Raw genomic sequence first — 25603 nt, forward strand, 5'->3', positions numbered from 1 at the left:
TGTTCTCAAGCTGGCATATTTTCAGTCCAATATTCCATTGAACCTTTTTGTGCAGATTTGAATAATGAAGATGTGGAGAAGTAGAGAACTGGGGTGTGTGGGTGTGGGGGTGTGTGTATGTGTGTATTTATATATATGTATGTATGTATATATATGTATACGTATATATATATTTATATATATCACCTGTAGACACATCTGTATGCTCTTTGGATCTTGTATCAGGTCATTTGCACTAGCAAGAGAGATTCATAGATGAATGTATTTCACAGCCTACTCAAACACATTTCAGAACTTACAGGATGAATGTAATTGGCTGGTAAACATTGAACTCCAAAAAGCAAAAGAAACTCAGAAACTCCAGGCATTTGCATAATCCCATTACTGTTACTGATCATTAATATGTTACAGTGACTGCATTTTATCCATGAAATACATATGGGGAGCATTACAGTAGTTACTTTGTATTGCTTTTAGAAAAAGAAAAACCTAGTGTGCAACTAGTTCAAGCACTCAGTCTTGCAATGCCACTGCCAGAAGGTATCTTTGACGGAACACAACAAAAGAATCCAAGAGCTCATATAATTGGCAGCACTTGGAACATGCTCTGTAGGAAGTGTTGGAAGGTACCTCCAGACATCATCTGGTCCAACCCCCGTGTTCCAGCAGGGCCACCTTCAACCAGTTGCCCAGGACCACATCCAGATGGTTTTGCAATATTTCCAGGATGGAGATTCCACAACCTCCCTGGGCAACCTAGGCAGGCACTTGGTCACTTCCTTGGGCAACCTGTGCAGATGCTCAGTCACCTTCACAAGTAATGACATGAGAAGGTGACAGAAACTAACTGCATGTGCCATAGGGACGGCTGGATTTTACAGATGGTTTTGAGGAAATTCTATGAGGCCTGGTTGTTTCTCACAAATAACTGAAAGAATATATTAGGGACCTTTAGGGAAACACAATCTTGCAAGGGTCGACAACACCGAGGCGATTCTATACAAATCTGAGACTACCTAAGACACGATATCAGAAATACCAAATTTGGGTAGGGATGTAGCAAAACTGGGATCACGGAAAAAAAGTAATCAGAGCTGGTTGATTTGTTTGAGAGGGAGTGAGCCTGGTAAAGGGGAAGAAAAGGAGATGGGAAAAGAGGAAAGAAAGGGGATCTAAAGTATAGCTAATCACCAGGATCAGGGATATTTATAGTCCATGTCAGACAGCCCTGCAGTAGTTTCAGAAGGGCAATAAACCTTCTCTTTCCAGTGTTGGCTGATCTGCTTCCATGGCCAAGAGGGACCTGGTGTCTTCCCTTGTTGTGTGGAAGAAGGCTGGGAGCTTTCCTCCTAACACCTGCCAGGAATGCCTGGGGAGGACACCTAACATAGCTGCCCTCCACAGCTTCCTGAAATCCATACCATTGATCCACTCTTCTATATCGAAATTGCCCTGGCAAATAAATCAATTAATCAAAAGATGAAGTCAGATGCCAGGTTAATGCCCTTAAACCATTTAAAACAAGACCATAATCACTGATATCACTTTTTAATAATCACACTACTGAAAGGTGAAATAAATTATAAAGGGTCCTCATCATAGCTTTTTATTGATTTTGTACAATCTGTTTACAGATCTGTTCCAAAAAAAAACCTATTTATAGGGCAGACATAGGAAACTCAAAAGCATTTTACTGTTTCAGGTGCTTGTCTTCTTGTAAAGAAAGTTTCATACATCACACCTCTTTGCATGCTCAGAAACAGTATGGTTTTATCATGCATAGCAAAGACCGAAACAAAGAGAACAAAGCTGACTTTTGCAGAAGAGTTGTACTGCTTCATGGTATTTTCCCTCAGGAAAGCTATATCTGGTATATATTCTCAGTTTTATGATTCTTAGTCTGTGTGCACCTCCTTTTTTACAGTAAAATTAAAAGTATTCAATGATTTTGGTGTCTGGGAACAAAAGCAAGACACATCCCTTTACAGTAGGTGTAAGTGAGAAATCTGAGTAAACCAACAGTTGCATTTGGCATCACTTTAATAAAAAACAAAACTTAAAAAAAAAAGGCAATCAGGTATATTTTAAAGCTACAAGCTCCTGCTACTGTTGCTTGGTTTTCATTTTATCAGTGTATTTCATAAGAAAACCACATCCACTGTGATGCTGTCAGGATAAATAATTAAGACTTCTCTGAAACCAGTGGAGATTCTGTTTCTGCCAAGACAGGGGTCTGCACAGTCCCAGGAAGAAAATTGTTGTTACAAACATTAGGTAAGTGGAAAGAACTGATGCACCTGCCTGCTCATTGCACTTGCCACTGTTTTCCATTATTCAATGTTCTACTGCAGGAGAAAGAATGAGTTTAGACTTTTTTGTATAAAAGAAAAGATGTAATGTGGAACTACACTCAGAAGTAACAATAAGCAAAGAGGTTCTTGCATTTCCCTTTCTCAAGTTGCTCAACTGGTAAATTGCACTGTATCCTGCCACAGCTTTCACGGGGCCCCATCCTCAGCCATGTCAGCAAAGGCTTCATGATTTCAGAGTAAAAGTAGGATAAAACTGAGAGAAAACAACTCTGGGTCTCCTGGTCAATTAACTGCTATGCCAAGAGCTGAGTAAAAATCTTGGAACTGTGTAAGGAATTGTCTGACACTGACACACTCCCCTCACCCCCACCCCCAACTACTGAGCAGTGATTTTCAATTACTTCCCTTGCCTTCCCCACTACAGTGATGCAATTAAAAGAAACTTACTGAGCCATGGGGATGCAAAAGGCAAGTTATGTTTTCTGAAGCAAGGTCACACTGAAGAAAAATTAAGATGTCATTATTTTCAAGACAATATTGTATTTAATTGGGCCCTAGATTTCCTGAACCAAGAATTCTATACCCCTGCTCACTGTTTGAAGTCAACCCTGCTAGCAGAGAGATCATTTTGTCCAAGTACCATTTCTGCTGGATACATAAGCCTCCTCTGATGATTAAGCCTTATTTAGAGCACACCACTCTTATCTTAGTCTGTAAAGAGAAATGGCAGTATTGACACTGACAAAACTGATCTCAAAGTCCTGAGATTCAACATGGGAAAGGCTGTAAAAACATGGATCACTTGGAGTGACTGAGAAAATGGTCTAAGTTGACAGCAAATAAGCCCATCAGTAAACACGTTTTTACTCTCTGAAACTTCCTTTTCCTTTAAATGAAATCTGCCATAAGATCAGATAAAAAGATTGGATACTTTAACGTGCAGAAATCTGGCTCATCAGTTTTAGAGTCTAAAGACTGCTGACCAACAAACGTATTTATGGAATGGAAACTAAGCTGTTGTACCTGTAAGTTATGAAACAAGATTATTTATATAATGCACAAAAAACCACAGTGACGAAAACTAGATTCTTACTATGAGTAAATCAAACACAAAAGTGCATCTCTTGTACATCCTGGTGAAGCACTCAGCTCCTGGAGATAACAGTCCCAGGTGAGATGAAAAATAACTACAGCAATAACAGCCCTATTAGTGCTGCCAAGGTATGGATGAAATAAAACCAGCACCCACACACTGCAACATCCTCATCTCTGCATCAACATCCTTTCACAATGAAGTTGAAGCTGAAGCAGAAATGGAACTTACCATCAACAACACCCTCCTGAAAAGGTCAGTATCTGCTGTCTCTGTGAGCAGGTGAATGCTGGTGACATCTGCCCCACCACGGTCAGCTCCCAAAGAAACCCTGCTGGGGTCTCCTCCAAAGCCAGCAATGTTCTGCTGCACCCACTTCAAAGCTGCCAGTTGATCCAAAAGTCCAGCGTTCCCACTCACCTCAGCAGAACCTGTTGTAGAAAATAAAACGGGGCTGAAAAGAAATAAAACTATAAACCTCTGAAGTTTTGACTAAATGTCACATTTTTAGCAGCTCCTGAAGCTGAACTTGGACAAAACTGTTACCATAAGTTAAAAGTCTAAAGTGGTCTCTTCCAAGGTTATCACTTTACAGACTGACTCCATTTCAGTTTTTACCACTCCACCAGGCAGCCCTGGAGGTGTCTCTTTGTCTGTCCTGATGATAGAAAAATATCACTCCAACTTCTAAGCTTCATTAGGACACATCATGGCAGGAGGTTTAAATACAGGCTCAAGTATCCACAAATTTAGCCATAAGATTCTTTTTCTACATAAGTAGCTCAATCTTAGACTGAATTAAAAGCACACAAAAAGTCCGTGTGTTTTCCAGATTCTTGAGTTGGAAGGGACCCATAAGGATCATTGACTGTTTCTCTGGAGTGCACCTAATTGCATATTTCCTTCCTACATCCCTTTTATACACTTACCCTGTCTGACCAATCATTACAAGTCATAACATCTTGCATTTCTTTACATGCTTCCAGACATTATTTTAAAATGCATAGTATCTCCATCTATATCCTTGGAGAGTATCCCATGTCTAACTGATAGAAATCTGATATATATATATATATATCAGAAATATGAATATATAAATACTCATATTTTTGTTAACATGGAAACAAATAATTAATCATATATTTCACATGCCTAAGTATCAACACACTCTTTTCAACCCCAACAAGTGGTAACCTGATACTTTGATTAATAGGAAACTAATGCTGAAAGCATCTAATGATGCAACCCCCTAGTTAAGGTTAATTTTATATCAACAAAAGCAGAAATAAGTAATTCCTCCACGATCTGTAAGAAAGGAATAGAAAATGATTATTCACTGTCTACTTCTTTATAATCCACAATGAGCCATTTATTTTTAAAGTTTTAAAATTCTCCACATTTAAAACTTGGGGGAAAAAGCCCCACAGGGCAAGACAAAAAAGCCATGAATAGAAAAACAGATGAAACTATTTGTTTCTTCCATTGCCAAGACCAAATAGTACAATTTTAAACTAAGGGTAGGTTCAGAAACTAGTGAATCAAAATCAACAGAGAGTGGAATAAAAAGCTACCACTTTGTGGAGATGTAGCCCTGTCTTGGGCAAAGAGCAATTGAAAGTTTACATCCTGTGGTAGATATCAATATGCTTACTGTAATGAATTACTGAGGTGTCAAACATACCAGTTTAAGCAGCAGAATAAATACAAAGGAGAACGGATTACTAGTAGCCTTGCAGGGTTTAGAGATACCCACATCATAACAGCCATCGCTGTAAGCACCCTTCCAGTAGGGCAGCCAAAAACTAAGTGGCACAAAAACCAAAAAGAACACAATCTTCCATCTATAGCCATAGTTTCAGATGAACAGTCCAAGCCATACCAGTGAAGCAATGGAGAAAAAACTTTCCCTGTTTAGTTTTTGGAGTTTGGTTTGGTTTGGTTTTAGTTTTTTCTGCACACCATGACCAGTTCCCAGGGTCCTCAATCCAACAATAAACTCACTCTGTGCTGTTGAAAAGGCAATCTCATTTTAAGGACTTGCTGCATCCCTTGTGAGACATCCCCAGAGGAAGTGAAATCATAGAATCATTTAGGTTGGAAGAGACCCTTAAGATCACCAAATCCAAGTGTTAACTGCCAGGTCCATCACTAAACCACGTCCCCAAGTGCCGCAGCTACAAATCTTTTAAATGGTGACTCCACCACTGCCCTGAATTGCCTGTTCCAATGCTTGACAATCCTTTTGGTGAAGAAATTTTTATACATAAATCCATGTAAATGTTTTAGCCACACAATTATTATATATATAGATATAATATATATAATATATATATTTTTTATATATGTATATATTTGTTTAATATACTACCAGTACATTAAACAAAAAGTTCTAAGAGGGAAATATAACCAGTTCCTTTTGGCCTGGCAAAAACCACAACCAGGTTGTGAAATGTACCACACTGGAGAACAGTGGACATTCACAGGAGTTAGACCAAAAGAAACATGTCGGCCAGGAATCTTTTCCACTGCCTTTTTGTAGGAAAGGATTGCATTCCTAAGAACCACAGGAGACTGAAAAGAAACCAGTGTCTTTGTTTGCTTCCTTCTGAACATACATATGCATTTCTGTTATTACCAAATGGGAGAAGAACAATAGTGCTAAACAAAAGCATGAAAATCATTCTGTTTTATATGATTTCCTGGAATCTTAAAAGAATCAAACCCAAAAACATGACTGTCTTCTCCATATCCTTGCCATCTGTATCAATGGCAATTCATCTCAATTTTTCCAGATGCAAAGCAAGAGGTAAAGGCACTAGTAAGAATGTGCATCTCCTTTTGTAACATTAATGAGTGACAGCAAATTAAATTAAACATCCTTTGTATGTAGAAGAAAAAGAGCTCTTTCAGTTCTTGAAAAAGGCCTGCCATTGAGATCAGAACAGCTGCAGAACTAACAATAACCCCAACCAAACAAAAGGAAATCTGTTGTTTTCACTGCTCTTCAGTTCCTTAAATATCCATTCAATTTCTTCATTTCTAGTTTTGCAATTTATAACAAGTCAACTTAAGAGGATTCAGCACTTTGCTTAGTTGGACAACAAAATTAATATTACTTACAAGTTCCTGACTTTTATTTCTAATTGTAGAGCCTTCTAACAGTCCTGCTGCTAATGTTTCCACAGTCCTAAGGGTGAGCTCCTGCCTCCTTTGAAACTAATGGCTAAACTTCCAAAGGACCAGGATTTGTCTTTCAGGAAGAATGAAAAACATCCCTGGAATATCATTAAGGATTTGTTTGAGAAAAATCCTTGTATTACTTGACCCAGACTGCTAACATTCATTGAAAATCCCCAGTGGCTACTGTCATGTACAGGAGGCTTCAAAGATGCTCCATCAACCTGTGGGGGACCAGAATGGGTATGACTGAAAATCCCTGCTGCTGGGAACCCTGATACAAACACACACACCTTATTACCCCTACCTCATGGAGTAAAGGCAACATAGGGGAGATAGCATGTGATACTTAAGGAATTTTTAAGGTTTGCCATGAATATGGTGCTTAGCTTGCTGTTTGGACAACACTCTGATACATGAAGTGATTCTTGGGGTTGTCCTGTGCAGGGTCAGGAGCTGGAATCTAATGTTCCTTGTAGGTCCCTTTCAACTCAGGATATTCTACGATTCTAGGATACTAGGATTTTCCCAAATGCATGCCAAAGACTTCTCAAAGAGGATGAGGCCAGCAAAGACTGCACTTTTCTTTGGCCACAGCTCCACAGTACAAATGAGGAAAAGGTCCCCAGATAGTCCCAAAATGTAATGAACCATCTCTTTCTGAAGGTTTGTAGGAACACCAATCAGGTGCAGCAAGCCCATGTATTGACATTTTGGGACATGTAAGCAGATCCCTACGAAAAAGAGACTGAATAATTTTCCTGATCCCGAAATTATGGACCATCACATAAATACTGGTGTATAATATTCAGCCCCTCCAGCACTTTCTGTTTAGGAAGAAACCTGGGTGAGGTTCACTGGGCTGAAGGAGGTTAGTGGGTAATGTGTGGGCAGTGCTGCGTAATGGAAGCTCCCACAGCACATATCCACATTGCATTTGGCTCTAGACAAAATTAAATTATGGTATCGCTTTCATAAACATCAGGTTTGCACTAATGAAAACAGTGATTTTTTTTTCCTCCCAGATACACCTATAGCCAACCTCTTATCTAAATGAGTAAGGAGCTTTAGTGCCAGATCTCTAGATACTGAATGAAAGATGGGTTTTGCTGGGAGCGAGCTTTGAACAAAACAGTAAATAGAGAAGGGAAACAATAACCAATAACTGCAGTTATAACCCCAAACTGGACAAAATCTACCCAGCAGTGAACACTTAAAAGAATCATGATGCAAAGTATGTAGGTCTGGTAATTGCAAACATGGCAAATATAACCTCCTAAAGGTTATAAAGGTATTAAAATGCCCACTAGGGAGACCAAGAATTGCTACAAGACCAATGGAGACAGAGCTTCACTTGGAACTGTTGCATTCTCTCTCCACGTCTCTCTACCTTAGTTCCCCTGCCCAGGGCAGAAGTGAAAGATGGTATAAATAAAAGTATTCTCTATTTGCTTAAACAGGTAAATCTAATAAAAGTCAAAATGAAAAAAGAAAAAAAAAAACCAATCCCAAAGAGCAGATGGCATTACCACAAAGGTTTAGGGGGATCTAATGTACATTTTCATGTGTATGTGCCCCTTTGTGATGGGAATTTGTATAATTTTCAATAGCAATTGATATTAGGGAGCAATAGGAGAGCAAAAGTGTCCTTTACACTAGAGTATGGGGAAGAGTTGCAAACACAGAACATGCAAATGTTCACTTAGATCCAGGACAGTACAGAGGGCTAGCAGATTCAAATCAAATGTGGCAAGTCCTTCAGAGGAGAAGTCAAGCTGAATCGCTGAGGAACCAACCATCTTTGTGCCATACTTCCATTCTTTCACATTCTTCTTACCATGAACCTTCAGTTATTCCTCTCTGCCTCTTCCCCACTCCGACATGGGCACAACAGAGCATCAGCAAAATTTCATGGATGGAACAATTTGGAAGTTGGAGTCATTGAAAACCATACTCGCAATGGTAGGCCACTGGAATTAGCAGGAATTTTGATGCCTAACCTATCTTCATGTATGTCTGCAAAACCCAATATCCACAGTTGCATTTGCAAACAGAAGTCTAGCCAGTGCTTTGATACGGATGCTTGAGTTTGCTTTGTTGTCCCTTTGCCTCCAGCCCTTCCCCTTTCTCTTCAGATCTAGCCACCACTATTTCTTGACCATTTTTCTTTCCAAAAAAAAAGAAAAAACCAAATCAGTGAAATATATGGGTTTCTCAAGTTAAAAAACTACTTAAAAAAAATCAGAAGCAGAAGTGTTACAGAATACAATTTATCCCATAGCTGTGTTTGTTCTGGAAATCCATGACTTACCAGTACTAAGGAAGCCAAAGACACCGACCCGGTAGTTTGCTGTCACAACAATGACGTTACCGATGGCAGCGAGGTAGGATCCATCTAGTGTTGTCTTTCCCTCCTCAGCACTGTAACTCCCTCCATTGTGGAAGAACAGCAACACGGACATATTTTTGACCTGCCATGACAACAACCAGGTTACTATTCCTGTAGCCAACTGCTTTTGACAGTCACTGATGAGAACACAAGCATCTTCCCCATTAACATTATCTAAGGGATTTACAGCTCTTTATGAGTGACCATAATGAGGGGGTATCTGGCTATCTGTCTGGAATTCAATGGTTATTGTCCATAATTGTCCACAAATTGTCCACAATTACCTATATACCATTAAAGAGGGCACTCTGTCCAGTATAAGGTGGATCTAATAGCATCATTGTGTTCCACCAGTCAATATCTCCTCTAGGTTAGCCCAAGGCAGCTCCTGTTCCTTTGGCCACTGAGCATGTGGTGGGCTTGTCTTTGCTAAAGCATACCTGCTTCACACAAACATGCAGGAAAAGTTCAAACAAGAGGGAAACAGGAGAAGGGTTGCAGCCAGGCAGGAGACCTCAGCCCATACCAGCAGGTTACAGTTCTACCAAGATGACACTCTAAAGAAATACCCTCATTGAAACATATAGGGAGGGGTTTTGTTTGAGTTTTTGCCTTTTTTTTTCTTTCCTGCTGAATAAAGCAGAATAACCTGCTTCATTGCTAGAAAGGTTTTTTTCAAAGTGTAACCCCAATTTTCCATTCAGCACTTTCACCCCCTATTGTCCACTTTGGGACTATCCTGAAGGAGGCTCCTCTCTCCTCTGCTCAGCAGCAGGTCACACACACCCACCGTCCAACTTTCTGCATTGGCAGCTAGTGGTATTTTCTGAAGAAGAGTTGGTGGCCCCTGCGCAGCATCAAAGTACATCTGGGGTTGTTTTTCCCTGTAGTTAGAGGGCAATGAGCTCTGCTGCTGTTATTTTCTGGAAAGAGCTTAGCTAAACACAGCAGCACCATCTGTTCTGGCAAAGGGTGTCTCCAGCAAAAACATGACTGGCTGCATAGGAGAAGTAGCAGAGCAGTGATGGCTGCAGCATCCTGAAAAATTATGGAATAGAAGGCAAATACCCCTCAGCTGCCCTTAATTTTTCACAGCTGTGCACACTCCTCACTTATCTATCTGGTGAATCACTTCAGGGGCTTCTTGTGAACATGACAATGTTACCAAGAAAACTCAAGAAATTGCAAGCACTGAGACTTGCTGGTTTTTCTCATTAACTTCTCTAAATTGAAATTGCCTAATTTGCAGTGCCTTGTCTGTGGTTCCCATTTCTGCACTGCATGCAGCCCAGAGAGAGATGGAGGTAAAGAAAAAAATGAAATAATGTGTTTTCAGATGGAAAGTCATTCTGAAATACAACCACATCGAGCCATGTCAGCTAAAACAGTATTAACCATCATATTGAGCCTGCTCCATCCCCTCAGTTCACCATGGTTAAGCCTGAGGCTCACACTAAGCATTTCCCATGTTTCCACAGCCTCTGTAGCACCATGCCTTCCAGTTGCCTTGTAAATTGCATATCACATTGTTCTGAGTGACTTTACCCAATGCTATAGTGATGAAAAGCTTAAGAAAGGTTAAGTCAGGCAATAAAATTTTGAAATGGCAAACCAAAGCCATTTGCAACAGCTGCAACAGATATGGAGTAATTCAGGGGAAGATTTAGCACTGGGACTGTGCACAGTGCCAAGTGTATGGATGTAGCATTCCCATTTCTAGTCTGAATCCAGCAATGGGAAGCCCAGCAGCTCCATCATGGTCTCATGACTGCAAGGTGTTAGGTCCCATGTGAAAACCCCAACAGGGGAATGAAGTTCAGCAGCCACCAGGAAGTCTGAAAGGCTTCATAATATTCAGAACCATCTTCTCTATCATAGAATCACAGAATCACAGAATGGGTAATGCTGGAAGGGACCACCCGGGGGGTTATCTGGTCCAACCCTCCCTGCTCATCCTTCTGTAAAAAACACTTGGCAGGGATAGATTTAAACTCTACCAAGCCAGGCAACCTACATTGCTTTTACTACTGCACAATATTGTTCAGTAAATAATTGAGTGCAATGGGGATGATGCACTAAGGATGGGAATAACATGTGCAGGGGATGGGGTAGGAGGAGAGAGGGTACACTTTCTATTCCTATTTAGTGGAGATTTTAAAGTCTTGATTGTACAATTAAACTCTTCTTAAATGAAGGCAAAGCACAGCTTTGCTTTGCTAGTGTGACAGGTGGTGATGATTACAGATGTAAAAAATCAGAAGTGCCAGTTTAATTGTGGTACTTGTAGCTACAGAAGCAAAATGAAGTGATGTCATTCACCTTCTTCACTGATTGATACTTTGAGAGTCCTTTGGCAACAGGCATCAGTCCCTGCACCATGCTCTTGTTGAGGCTCAAAATGCTCCTGAATGACCTCTGCATTCACTGCTTTTCAAGAGATTTTATATTTAATATTTACTAGCTGATTGAACCTTCCGTGGGCTGAAACTACATAACTATAGTTCTCTGTGAGTAAAAAATAGAGCTCACCACAAAAAGAGACAGGAAAATGCAATGCTTTCTGCTCCCAGCTACTTCTGCAAAACCAGAAGTTTTAGTTCTCTCTTGGGCTGGACTTCTACATGTGAAACTGATTGACTTGATTGGATCTACTTCTACCTTACACCTCTACAAAAGAGGGATTCAGCTCACAGGACCGCCAGGAGAAGAGATAAGCCTATTTAGCCTATCAGATGGTAGAAAATACAATGCTTTCAAATAAACTATCTTGAAAGCAGCTCTTAAGCATAGATGGCAAACTGCCTGGGACAGTGACCTGATGGTTTCAATAAGCGGTGACTGCACTCGAGGCAAAATGAGTCTGATGCTGCAGGGAGAAGATAGACTGCTGGTCTCTCTGATGATTAAAACGGGTCTGCAAGGCACTCTCTGTGCTGCTGTCAGATAGCTAGACCAGCTCTTTCCAGACATGAAGTATGACAGACATAAATTTCTACTATAACTACCATCACCTTCTGAAAATTTCCTGTAGTGTGGAAAGAAACAGTTCCTGTCTCTGAGCCCACTCTTCAATGGGATTCACATGTTATTCAGCAGCTTTATCCCCAGCCCCCCAGGGGTTGGCCAAGCATTTTAGCTTGGCTTTAACTTGAAGCTTTCTTTTATATCTGTTTAGAATGAGAAAATCAAGAACTTTCAAATGACGATTCCTCACATTGTACCAGTGGCCCAGTCATTTTTGAAACGTCTATTTTTATGCTCTGTGAGCTGGCCACAAATCTAGCATTGCTTGCCACTCTCATTCCTCAACAGATCTCCCACAGATGTCAACAGGGGAACAATAAATATGAGGATGAAAGGAAACCATCAGCAGTTCCCTGACTGGTGGCAAGTGTTGATGTATTGTCTCGCATTATTGTCTGCTGGACAGTTGATCTCACTGCAGGAATATTGCCATTTCTGTCCCTAATTTCTCCACCTTTGCCCCCACCTTCTTCTTGTCCTTTGTTTCTCTCTTTGTCTCTCTTATTTCTAGCTTTTTAGTACGCTGTCCTCCTGGTTACCCAAAATGGCTCATGGAAAGCCTGCAGGGAATACTCTTGCACTAGTAAAAACACTAGAGTGCCTAATTTAACTTTGCAGGTTCTGTGAACACAGAAAAAACAAGCAATCATGTCAATTAAATTACTTTGAAAAAACACAGTGCTCAGCTACAAAAAAAATTCGACTTGTCTCCTACTTACAGAGGTGGCAGGAACAAAGATGTTCAGATACAGGCAGTCTTCACTGACAGACTGTGACGGGGCCTCTCCATCTCCTGGCTGCCAACACGCTGCCCTAGAGACACCAATTGAGAAAGCTACAATAAAAAGGCTTGTACTCTTTTTCCACTGGTGTTATTTCCTTATATTTTGATGCATTAGCTTAATAAAATCATTAAATCTGCAGATCTCAATCACATTTAAAACTGTGCCCACCTATATTTTAGTAACAGGTATGTAGATTTGTACACACACACACAGTGCAATGTATTTGTATGTCAAGAACCCTTCCTCAGAAAACATACCCCATTTTAAAAAGCTAAGAACTCGACAATATGTTTTCAAAAAACTCACACTTTACATAAACTGCACAAAATTATCACCAGCTGCAAGGGGAGCAGAGCTGGGGGTCTCAGGCACAGATCTCCCCTGCTACTACCTGCACACCTATATAATCCACTCTTTTGATGAAATGTCAGTTATTTATTTTAATTTCTAATAGTCTGTGGGCTACATATATTTTGATTTATTTTCTAATAGTCCGTGGGTTCTATTTCTTTATGTTTAATTTATTTTCTAATGGCCTGTGGGAAAATACAGTAAGTTTAAAATTTTAATGCATTTTTAAAATCTCTTTGCTTTAAGTAGCAGAGCAGACCATTAACAGTGCCAATCAATGTTAAAAGTGACCTTGTAACAGGAGTTCAGGAGCCAACCACGTACAGAAAACCATTCTCTGGCCATCATCTGAATGAGAGTCATATGCTCAAGCATATCAAGTATAAGAATCAAGTGGATGATTTTTGCAGTTCAGTAATAAGCTACTTTGAAGTCAGTTCCTTCTACTTTACAGCCATATTTGTGTCAGACAATGAGTTATGGAAAAACCTCACAATTTATTAGAGAATAAGCCAAAAGAGGCTATGGAAAGATGGTAATATTTCAGAGAATTGTTTCTAAATTATTATTTTAATGCCTTTGTAAAATTTTGCCCTGAAGATGTGAAGAAATTAATAGAAAACCACAAAGAAAAGGACCAAATTTAATGGAATTCTACAATTTTTTTCCATAAGGGAGATTCCTAAGATGGTGATATCACTCAACAGCTTTCCCATGGACATAGAGAAGCACATCGTCTCCAGCCAAAACTGCTAAAGCCATTTTAGGCAGAGAAAATATGAATCCACAGGTAGGAACCCTGCCAGGACAACAGGTCTAACACTATTAATTATACAGCTTTCCACAGGGCAGCAGGAATCATCACCCATGATCACAGCTTTTTTTTTGTCCAGCTCCCAGAAGCTCCTCATGCTGGGACCTACTCCAGGGAAAGGCTGCCACCTGCTGAGGCAAGTCCACAGCTCTTCCAGCAGCTGGAGACTTCAATAGCTGGATGGGGGTTTTAGTTGGTTTGGTTTGGGTTGGGGTTTTTTCAGGCTTTTATCAGGTCCAGGGTGATAAACAAATGTTTCTCTTCCATCACTAATAGTACTGTGCTTGTGTGAATTTCTTATATACAAGTATTGAGCAACATTAATATAGAATCCTAAAAAAATCAACACTTTCTATACATACAGAGAGTGAGGTCTCTCCCATTCTCCAAGTGAAAAGTCAAATAATTATGTTTTTAACTGGTCTACTCTGGCCTCCAATTGGGAGGTCTGGAGACACACTATCTTTAACGCTGCTGATGTTTTTGAGAACGCACGCAGGATCACCCTTGAGGAGAAAAGACAACACAGAAAAAATCGTGTCTTGCAGATTATACCACCTAAAGAGTCTTTCTGCTGTGCCTTTTGCAACTGGATGTGTCTATCTCATACTGGCCTTTTTAGCCACGAGCACACTTGTAACAGATGTGGTTAGAGCCCTTCCCAAATCTTCGTTTGTGAAGCCTGGCCACGATAACCTTAAATTAATAATAGAAGATAATGGCCAAATTCTTCATTGGACTAAGAAAGCACTGTGAATTCAAAAGATAGGAACAGATTAACTAAGGTCCCCAAATTGTTTTCAAAACCAGCCAGGCTGCTCATTGCAACACCAGGTCTTCAAAGGGAGACCACAGAGGCAGATAGGTCTCCCCAAAGCCATCCAGATACCACACTGTGGCTGCAGACACCAAGAGCTCATGCTGTCTGTGCTAATTTAACATCACTGTGAACATGAGAAAGCAAAAAACCACGTCCCACCAGACTTATCCAATGTACATGAGGTTGTGCTACTGTGGTTATGCTGTTAACACCTCCGCAGGTCAGGTGCAACCTGAAGGACAAGATCACCACAGGCCAGATGCTTTTCAACTCCCGAAGAAAACAAATGCCACATCTGTTTTCACTCGGTTCATCAAAGACTTTGCTAGAAACCTCTGGAGACAAATCCTGAGTAAAGGAGGGACCAAATAGATTCAACACTGTTGATAGGTGTCCAAATCTGTAGCCTCAGGATGTGTTTCTGCCAAAGCAGGTGGTGATTCATGTCAGGCTTGCAGGTCCTCATCCTCCCAGATCCCTTGCAAAACCTCCCACTTCCTTAACCATGAAGCTCCTGGTCAGATTTGTTTGCTCAAGTAGTTCATCACTACCCACATGAGGACCACTCTTGGTGCCAGGAATTGAACAGGACTGCATGGCTCTGTGTGTATGATCTCAATAGACCTCAGGTCCATATTAGCTGCCTGGGAAGCTCTTGAGCTGCTAAATCTCAGCTCTCAGCTCTGATTTCTCCAAGTTTCTCTACAAAAAGGTCATGTAGTCCTTCAACAAGCTCTCTCCTTCTGACTGTTCTGCATCTTCGATCTCCAGTTCTTGTTTCTATCATTATTTTTTTCCTTGCAGCTATTCATGTCTGCCATGAAACAGTCAGCAGGGATGCACTGTGAGAAAGGCTCTATAAGAAACACTCCACTTTCATAGCTTATAGCTGGTTTTTTGTTGTTGCTGCATTTTTATTTGCTTTGGAGTTTTTGTATTCCACTGTCCTGACATGTTCCACAGCAAGCACTGGTATATTCTAAGCAGTGTCACTTAAACTCTCTTTTCTTTAGGAAACAGACACTCACAATTTGTCATTTTGTTTCCCCAGTGCAACAAAATTAAGACTCCTATTGCAAGACTAAATTAAACACAAACATGCACACAAAGGTGATGTCCGTAGAGCGCCTCTAACGTAAACCCACCAAACAGAGATGCCCGTACAGATCTGGAGAGCAGGGACAGCCAACCAGAAACACTAGACAGAGGCACTTAGGAGAAATTTAGCCCATCTGCTAAAACAGTTCCTAGCACTCTTTCCATCTTAAGGCATTACCTAAATGTTTATAACTTCTGTATTTCTGTCCAAGTCATTTAGCAAGTATTTGCCTTTTAATAGTTTTTGGACAGAAAAGATTTTCTGGTTCCTTCAGCCTGATCTCCTGGACACAACTAGGCAGAGAATTTCTATATGAGGCCCACAGCTTCTGGTTACATCAATGTTTAAATACCCTTGTTTGACTAAATGTCTACAAATTTATGGCTCACCATGAGCAAAATATATTTGTATAAATATCATAAATACCTGTATAAATTCCATTCAGAATGAAAATGGACTGACAGCAGACAGTTGGTGGGGAGTTACATATAGATTCAAGGCAATGTACTGGAATTTGCCTTTTTTCTTAAGGGGCTTGCATGCTTTAACATATAGATGGACAAAATATTCTTTTTGCTAATCAAAGTCCCAAGGTTGTACCAGCTGTACTCTATAGCTTGTTTTCAAGAAAGGACATGAGTATTGTGGTCATCACTCCAGCTGCTTTCATACACCTGGACCGACAAGCACTTCTGTAGATGGTGACAGGGGTTTCTTACCGAGCCACTGTGGCATTCCAGGTTTCCATCCAAGCAGAGGGCTCTGGAGGACTGAAGCGCCTCTCTGCAAGGGGAGGGGCAGCATATGGGACCCCCAGGAACTGGCTGATATTTCTCCATTCTGAGCCAATGCGGATCACCTGGGATTTGCCCACCAGATCTCCATGGGACAGGATGTATACAGATGGGGTCAAATCCAATTCAGAAATGGGCAGGAATAAATCTGTCACAGAGGGAACAGAGGAAAAATAATTTTCTTTTTCAAGTTATTACCATTTCAGAAATTAAAATCAGCCCTATTTCCCTTAGTTTTAAACTGTTATGTGCCCCATTTCCTTCTTTAAATAAAACAGATAAATTTGTGTTATTGTCTCATTATAAAATAATTCATTAAAACAGAGCTATTTCTCTCCTAAAACAATGTATTTGATAGGCAGAAACCAAATTCCAAACCATGGAACTAAAACCCAAAATGTACAGAACAAACACACAAGTCTAGCTTTTTTTTGTCTCAGTCTCTGATTTTGCTGCACTTGACAATGACAAACCCCTTTTCTCTCATTGAGTTTGAACTTGGAAGGTTCTTATTGACTTCTTGACTCTTCACAGAATTTCAGTGAAACAAAAACGAAAATTTTCTTCCCCTTTATTTTTACCTGGGTTCTAATTACTTCTAATAAATGAAATAATCAGTATTACATGAAAAGAAAACAGTATCTATAGAAATCAAGAGGAATAAAACCAATGAAACTTCTAGTTTCAAATAAGTACTTAACCATATAATAGAATTTTTACCTGTCTACACTGTCTACACAATTTCTTTTTCTCTCTAAAATCATTTTCACTTCTTTAAAATATCAGTTCATCCTGGTTTGGGAACAGGAGTGTCTGTTTGGGGTGGGCTTTTTTGTTTTCTCCAGAGATGGTCCTTAACACTTTAAATTGACAGTGGGCTTTCAACACTCTGTTTGTAATTCTCAGAGTTTAAAAGGAAGGGCATATCATTTTCTGCAGATGAAAAGGATCTGGACTTTCACTACTGTTCTTGTTTGGTTTTACTGTTCTGCACTTTCTAAAGCACCTTTCATAAACCAGACTTCCTTTATTTTACCTGCTTCAGCACTAGAGGGTAACATCATGATTTCATGCATTTTTACGAAAAGTGCTAGTCTGTAACTCCACTGATACAGCAACGGACAAGTGTCTAGGAGACATCTAAATCACTTCATGTCTAGTGAGGATTTCCTCACCCCTCCATTCACAAGAACTGTGCACAGCTGAGGTCCTTCCCCCACAGCCTTAACCTGTTCTCTTACCTTGTCTCCTGTAGATATAGGTAGCAGGTTCTTTGAGTAAAACCCAGCAGCTGTGTCGTTGCAGGCTGTGTGTGCAGATCTGTGTATCAGGGTAGAAAACGCATCTTATTGCTGAAGGCTGGATTTCTAGTGTAACCACTGTACATGACTGGTTCTTTGAACAAGCTAAGAGGTGAAACATGAAGAAAAAGAGCAGGTAAAAATGTATCCTCACAGCATTTTGTACGACATTGTTACACTATGCTTAAAAGAAAGGTTTTAGAACAGGTGAAGCAACAAGACATAAAGTAGCTCTAAAGCAGAATAATGGGACATAAAAGTCCTCAAATTCCCAGAAAATTCTCCAAAATAGCCAAAGGACTAGAAGGTTGCATTGGCTTTAAAATGAAATAATACAGCAAGAGAAATATTATCACAGGTTTTAGAAGGAGAAAAGCATTATCTAATAAAGTACAGATAACCTCACTTAAACAGTCCCCAGGGAGCCCCAGAGAAAGGTTTAATTCTCAGTCTGTACTCAGAGGTGGGTATCCAACACTTTGCCTCTAGAAATAATCCTTCAAACAGTTACAGGGAAAGGAAAAAAAATCCAGTTAGTTACACTGCTCACTCTCACAAGGTGAGGACCGTCTACTGCAAAAAGTAGGACTATTATCATCTTCAGCAGTAGGTGGGAACTTTTCCTTATTTCTACTGCCCTGCGGCATTGAGGATTTCCCAGTCGTGTAGTTAAAGGACTCTTTCCTGTCTAGTCAAGCTGTTGATTAAAGCAGTTCCCTTTGCTTCATCCCAGCTCTCAGTTAACCCACCTTCACACATCACCACTATAGGTTACTTTAGGCAGTGGTAGGTGGGTCTCTCACCTGTCTCAGTCAATGAGCTTCCCTTAACTGTCCTTTAGAAAAATATGACATCATCACTTTCATTATTTGCTACAATATGCTCCAGGTTGTACAATGCCTGGAGAAGTAAGAGATGTCTGTGCTCAAGAAGTGTCAAAATTACACAATCACTGTATGGCATTTTATGTCTATTGTATATTTCACCTGCTAAACTATTTCAGGTCCCTTCTCTTAGATTCAAAAACACTTGAGTAGTATTTAAAAATAAATAAAATTGGTGTATCTATGTCAGAAGTGGGGGAGCTGTTCTTGGTTTTCAGGCTCAAAGATCAGTATTTTCTGCAAAGCTATGAATGACCATTTCTTACCAGATAGGCAAAAGTCTCTGGCAGCGGAGAAGTCATTGGATACGTCTCTACTAACTTGCACAACTTCAAAGTTTGAGATGGATGAATCCACAAGAACAGAGGATATATTTAAGGGTTGCCATACATCCAAAACCTCTGCTAAATGAAATGTAAAAAACAATATAACTAGAAGAATCAGTAAAAACTTCAAAGGAAACTAACATAGAATTAAAAGCATTGGCGAGTTCCCCAATAAACAACTTTCATCTTCCTTTGCATCCACTGGGAATAAATGAAATATAAATGTTTACAAAGTTAAGAAAAAGATAAATCAGAGGTAGCTCCATCCAGGTTCGCATGTAAATACAACTGATTTCAATAAAAGGAACAGGGTTAAATACACTAAAGGGCATGAGTAATAATGCTTGCACACAAGTTGCTGAGCAGCCAGTAAATCCTTGGAAAGTACATGGATGTTAATTTGATCACTTTAATTTGATTTGGTGGACAGAATTACATTAAATTCTATAAACTGTTTTAATGTCATGTAATTGCCTCCTGATTTAGATTTCATTCTATTTCATATGTATATACACAGAAACATACATGTGTAAATATAATCATGTGTATCACATATATACAAACATGCATATCACAAATAGACATTTTACATGCATGTACATGTGTGAGCATCGACATACACATAGGTACTCTCTCTGGTGCTCTTCAAGAATTGTTCTTCTCTTTCACAGTATATTTTTAAAAAATGCCACAAACATTCCTTTCTCATACACAAACAGATAAAAATATCTGCAGACTCTCAATTTTACACAGAGAAGACAAAAAAAGAAGGCTTGAAAAACAATGGGCTTTTAATTATTTTAGTTCCTTTCAACAGTTAATTTGTTTCAAAAGCAGAAGACCCCACTGTGGCCATCGAGTCCTAAACAGTAGGTTGCCATTATCCTCTCCATGTAATTGTAGGGTGAGGACAGAGCTGAGTTAGCTCTTCCTTTGCTATTCCTGGTGAGCAGGTCTTGCCCTGTTGCTGGAGTTCATTTACCACACAAATGCAAAAGTTGTGAATATTCATTTCATTAAACATTCCTTTTAATCTACTGAGAAATCTACTGAGATGGCCAAAGTTTCCTTCCTGAAGCTGAGGCCTGGGGGCCATATAATCAACTTGGAAATCCTGGTGTTGACACACTTGTCCAGCTGATGAGAACCCAAGAACCAAAACACACCATGGACAAGGCTGGTTCCATCCTTCCTTGAGCAAATACACAGGGAATAGCAATGACTAAATTAGATTTTCCAATAATATTATTCCAAATAATTAATGACAGCACAGGGTAACTTGCCACAACCCAGGGCCCTACATTGATGCTAAAAGTCTTTACTTTTGCAAGGTAAATCCTTCCATTGGAAGCATAAATCTCAAGCGTGAGTTATCTCCCAGAGGACAAGCTGAAAAAACCTGATGTGCTACCACCATTGCCAAGGCTAATGCCTTAGTGCTGGTTCCTTTGTCATCACCCTTGTTGAAAAAAACCTCTGATGCAGTGATGAACTGATCTACTCTACTCCATATAACCTCTCAGACAGACCTGCCCCAGTTCAAGCTTTTGAACTAGAGGCAAGAAAGAAGGACTGGGTCCCATGGATCTTTTACAGCCACTTCGAAATCATTTCATTCCTGTTATATTTGGGAGCAACTCCTCTGAGAGAGGCACTGAAAGTCTCCAGCTAAGTAGACATGAAGGTTAATTCAGTGCTGCACCATTGTATGTAAAAACCACAAGCTTACTTGATGTCACAGAGTACCAAAGTCATCACTAGCAGTCTGTTCAGAGGGAGCCTGAACTAGTCAGGGAGCAATGACCCTGCAGTCACAGCCTGACCTGTGCAACAGACCCACTGCACTGAATATTTTCTTCCCCTTAAGCACAGACTATTCAATCATTTTAGAGGAACAGAGTGATTTTAGTCATGTGGAAATTAATATTTTTCATATTCTCAATGATTTCTCTATTTTAAAGTATTTAATATGAGCTGTCATATGACCTATGACAGAAAATTTCAGCCTCTCCATCTAGGGTGCCAGTTTGTAGCACTTATTTAGAAAGATATGTAAAAATAGAAATCAACTCTGTAAGTGATGGAGAAGTAACTGTTACATCCTTTCCAGAGATTGTCTGCCTGCACTACTAGAACCCCCAGGTCTTTCTTTTCCAGACTAAATTTTACAGGTTTTGTGTGGGTTTTTTTCTGAAAACATGAACAAGAAGAGATTTCTTTAATCAATATGACTCAAACTTTGTTTTTCCGTAAGAGCAATGTAACTGAGGTCCTACTACTGGAACAAGCAATCTCTCTAGGTTCAGACACAAAGCTTCAAATACCAGCTGTGGTTCTTTCAAAAGAGAGCTTTGTCTGAATTCCACTGCAAGGCAAAAGTCTGGTGCAGCAGTGGTTTTGGAAGATATTTACCCAGACAGACTCTCTTCCCATAGCTTCCCTGACTCACCGAGTGACCTCGGGCAAGTCTCATCATCACATTTCTCCATTTCCCACACACCAAAACAAATCTACAAAAGCAAAATAAATTTCTTGGATTTACACCTCTGACACTTAAATTTGGCTTCCTATTCCCACTTCACAAGATAAACTTCCTACTTCTACATGAAAAGATACTTATTTCATCCCTTTATGTGGGATTGGTTAAGTCAGTAACATACATTTTATATACATATGAGACACAATGGGCACTTTGCAGTCCATGTTAGGCACAGAACAGTGACCACTCACAATGGAAACATCTGTAGATCATACATTCACACCCAGAACTGCTTATTCATTGCCCCCAATCTCACAGAGGTGACCCTTGAAAAATCTCACATGGGGTTGTTCTTTGGGTTGGGTTGGCGTACGGAGTAGGTTTTTTCATTCTCAGTCCTGGATGAAACATTTATAGCCTCAGATCAGATTTATATGCTGAGACTTCCAGTGTTTTTCTTTTCCCTTCCTCTGCCCAGCTGACTCCAGATGCAGAGAGATGCAGAAACACTAATGCTTACTTTAATAACACAGCAAAACTCTTTAACCCAGAGACGTGCATGGCACCACTATGGACACTGCCAGCCAGCAGTGAGCTGCAAAAGAGATCTTGGCTATTATTTGATTCCTTCTTCCCTTCTCTTGGCAGTAGATCCAGCAATGCCCATAGATCCCCACTTTCCATGGCTGATCTAAACTTGACTTGTCTAGAAACTGCTCTCATGAGGCACAGAGCTACAATCTGGCACTGCGTACTGGAAATGCACAGTGCACCTGATGGGCTGGAAGACATTTCTGCTTTATATATAGGTTAAGTTCTGACCTTCCAAACCACATTTTGGCAAATGCTTTGATTGGATAATTACAGCCTTCTGAATCCATCCAGCCCTGTAACTTTTACTGAAAAATTATAGATGTCCCATACAGAGAGCCTCTCTCTTCCAGATGTTCTTGTTTGGGTAGGCAAGGTTTAAGACTGGATTTGCAAAAGGACTCACACTGGCCTTACTCTGTTCCCACTCCATTTATAAGATCAGAAGACTGGAAAAGATTTCCTGGGGACACAGAGTTCAGCCTCCCACTTTCACAGGCAATGAAATTATAAACCCCTTGTAATAAAGTCAACAAAAGTTTCATCACTGACTTCAGTGGAAAAAAAGAGGCATCAGTTCTGAGTGTGCTGGAAAATTTAACATTTTATATAAGGAAACAGATACAGAAATACAATGAAATAACAAGTTAAATTTAAAAGAAAACTCATGAAGTTGAGGAGGTTAATATGAGCTTAAGAAGGCACATAAATCAGATCTCTGTGTTCAGTATGCCTGATTTATTTTCGAAAGACAAGTTCTGATCTTAGTTCTGAGATTTGTGAGCCATATTCAGTAGCCCTGACTCAAGCCCAAAACATGCTTACAGATCGAACTCAATGTTTTATATTCGCAGTATTCAGAGTTTATTCTCAACAAAGACTGCTAACGTGTCTGTATACCAACAATATCCAAAACCAGCAAATCATCAAAAGAGCAGACCTGTAGAAAATATATCCTTCCTAAAATATAACTGCTTCTCATTTTTGTCCATCTACTGAGATTTGTATAACTCAAAATGAGTAGTTCTCTTTAAACTGCTGCATAATAACTGTAATCACACCTGAGACAAACAGGTCCCAAAACTAACAACTGTGTTATTTATGGTCTTTAGCAGTGAGCAATCTTGCTATGTTACTGTTAAATGCAAGCTTTTTGCCTATTTTAGGGGTGCCAGTTACAATAAGTGATATAGTAGTGGGATATTAAAACTGTACTATATATTTATCCAGGTTTAAAGCAAGCTGTTTTAAGAAGGCTGAAATTCTCATATTTACAAACAGAACAAAAATCAAAGTTAAGACCAAAGATAGAGCAATTCCACACCAGAGGTCCGATTTGCCGTGTGAGAGCACAGTAGATCAGTTCCCAAAGATGGATAAAAAAAGGCTGTCTTTGTTTCACAGCAAAAATCTCTCTGAAAAATACTTGGCATTGTGGGAAAACAGGAAGATAAATGATACCATTAATCACCAAAGTCAGCTACATCAGCGTTTGTACTATCAGCATCTCATCTCTGTTGAGAATAGAAATACCCCACATGCTGACATACCCCCATGGGAAATTTATTCCCATGTTGGAATATCCCATAGCCACTGCTCAGTCCTGCCTCAAGGGAATGGCTATAAATCACTAGGGGATCACCGGAGGCAGAAACAGGAAGGGCCTAACAGATCATTACATCCATATGCCTCAGTGGTTTCTTAATTACTTGATTTGCATGGAATGGGAACAGAGCCCATATGATGTGTATACAATCCACCGTCCCATGCAGAGACCATCATTTAAGGGCCACTATCTTCTTGCAGTTGCCAAATCTAAGATAGACATATCCTAGTTAGAACTGAAGACAAAAATGTTCAGTAAATTTTGGATAATTACTGTATACAATTCATAAATCTCATAACAAAGTCAAAGTCATACATTGGGGTCACTGCTCCCACATGCACAGGAGTATTTTCAGTCTCTCCAGTCTGCTTTAAGCACAAGTGTTCCTTCTAAAAATCGAGGTAACATGTTGCATAGATTGTTTTGCTTCTTTCAGACTTAATTGTAAAGACATAAAGATTTCCACAGCTCAAACCCCTGTGCATAAACTGTTTGAAAAACAGCATTACATACTGTAAAATTACAATACGTAATATATAACAAAAAAAAAAACCCTTTTCTTATCTCTCCTAGCTTACAGTTGGCTGCAGAAAGTTCCATCTCAAACCTAATTCTGAGACCTGGTTGCTTCCTCTTTTACATAACATTCCCCCATGTTCACACGACTCAGTGGAATTGTTATTTAAATACCAGCGTAGGTAAACCAAAACTGCAGGATGACATATGAGCATCTTCAGCACGGACAGTCTTAAAATAACAGCTGTCCTTCCACCATTAAAGGTCACAGATCATACCTGAAACTCACCACAGATGGTTCCATACTCAGTGTCATTACAGCACATTTTCTTCAGGGGAAAAAATGCTCCAAATGTAACAAGTTGGACTTTCCCAGTCTGTCCAGACTATCGATTTTTCAAGCGTTATTTCTTAGATCACAGAAACTATGTGGAAATCATAATAGTCCAGTAGGAGTATGCTCTGCTTCATGTAATGGATGTATGGAAGTAAATTAAAGTATTCATTCAGTTAAAAATGAAAACCACACATTCAGTTAAACACACTATAGCCTGGTGATAAAGATGACTTGGAGAGTTTAACCTTGTAACAGAAAGGATTTTGAAAGAATACAAACAGGCAAAACTTGTCGAAGCAACAACAAAACAACAAGAATTCAGGTAAAAGTGTGCAGTTCACCTCCCTCCTGCAGGCACTACAGAGCACTTAATTCCCGGTTTTTATAGGCTAATGTGGTATCTAATGAGTGTTAGAAACACACAGCAGTGCTGCTTATAGGAGGAGTAACCTGGGAAAAGCCCACTGGAGCCTCAGGCTTTTGAAAGGAACCACAGGGCTGCAATGGGCTGCTGGATGAACAGTCTGACATAAGGCAAAGAACAGGAAGAACCTCAAACCTCCCCTCATAGTGTCTCTCCTGAGGTTATAGCCTCACACAGAGAAGGGACTTTTTTTCAGCTCCCTGGTGGCTGCAGGCTGCTCTATGACAAGGCATGAAAAGAAGTCGCTCTTGAAAATTATTTTTGTCATTGCAGATTTAAAAGTCTGGAGATTTTATGACTATTACTTCTGGTGAACTTCTTTAAAAGCCCAGACCAGGGAACAGAAAGAAAACAAATACCTCCCCAATCAGCAGAGCCTTTCAAAGGTGTTTGAGAGTGGCCTCAGAATTACAGAGAAACCCTCTGCACTCATGGGTTTGTATGTCCAGATTGTTCCCTGACCTGATCCTCCTCCACTGAG

General features: G+C 39.9%; 1 protein-coding gene across 1 annotated transcript in view; it reads right to left on the reverse strand.

Annotated features, from left to right (window-relative positions):
* Positions 1–25603, reverse strand: part of TG (thyroglobulin) — a 148098-nt gene that overhangs the window by 63332 nt on the left and 59163 nt on the right. The window contains exons 36-41 of the mRNA XM_027645547.1: positions 19110–19247; positions 17900–18064; positions 16584–16806; positions 12715–12808; positions 8894–9053; positions 3637–3836 (exon numbers count right to left, since the gene is read on the reverse strand). Coding sequence (XP_027501348.1) covers positions 3637–3836; positions 8894–9053; positions 12715–12808; positions 16584–16806; positions 17900–18064; positions 19110–19247 — 980 coding nt within the window. The remainder of the gene's footprint in view (positions 1–3636; positions 3837–8893; positions 9054–12714; positions 12809–16583; positions 16807–17899; positions 18065–19109; positions 19248–25603) is intronic.

Source organism: Corapipo altera, unplaced genomic scaffold (genome assembly GCF_003945725.1).
Source record: "Corapipo altera isolate COAL_440 unplaced genomic scaffold, ASM394572v1 51, whole genome shotgun sequence".
In the NCBI taxonomy this organism is placed as follows: domain Eukaryota; kingdom Metazoa; phylum Chordata; class Aves; order Passeriformes; family Pipridae; genus Corapipo; species Corapipo altera.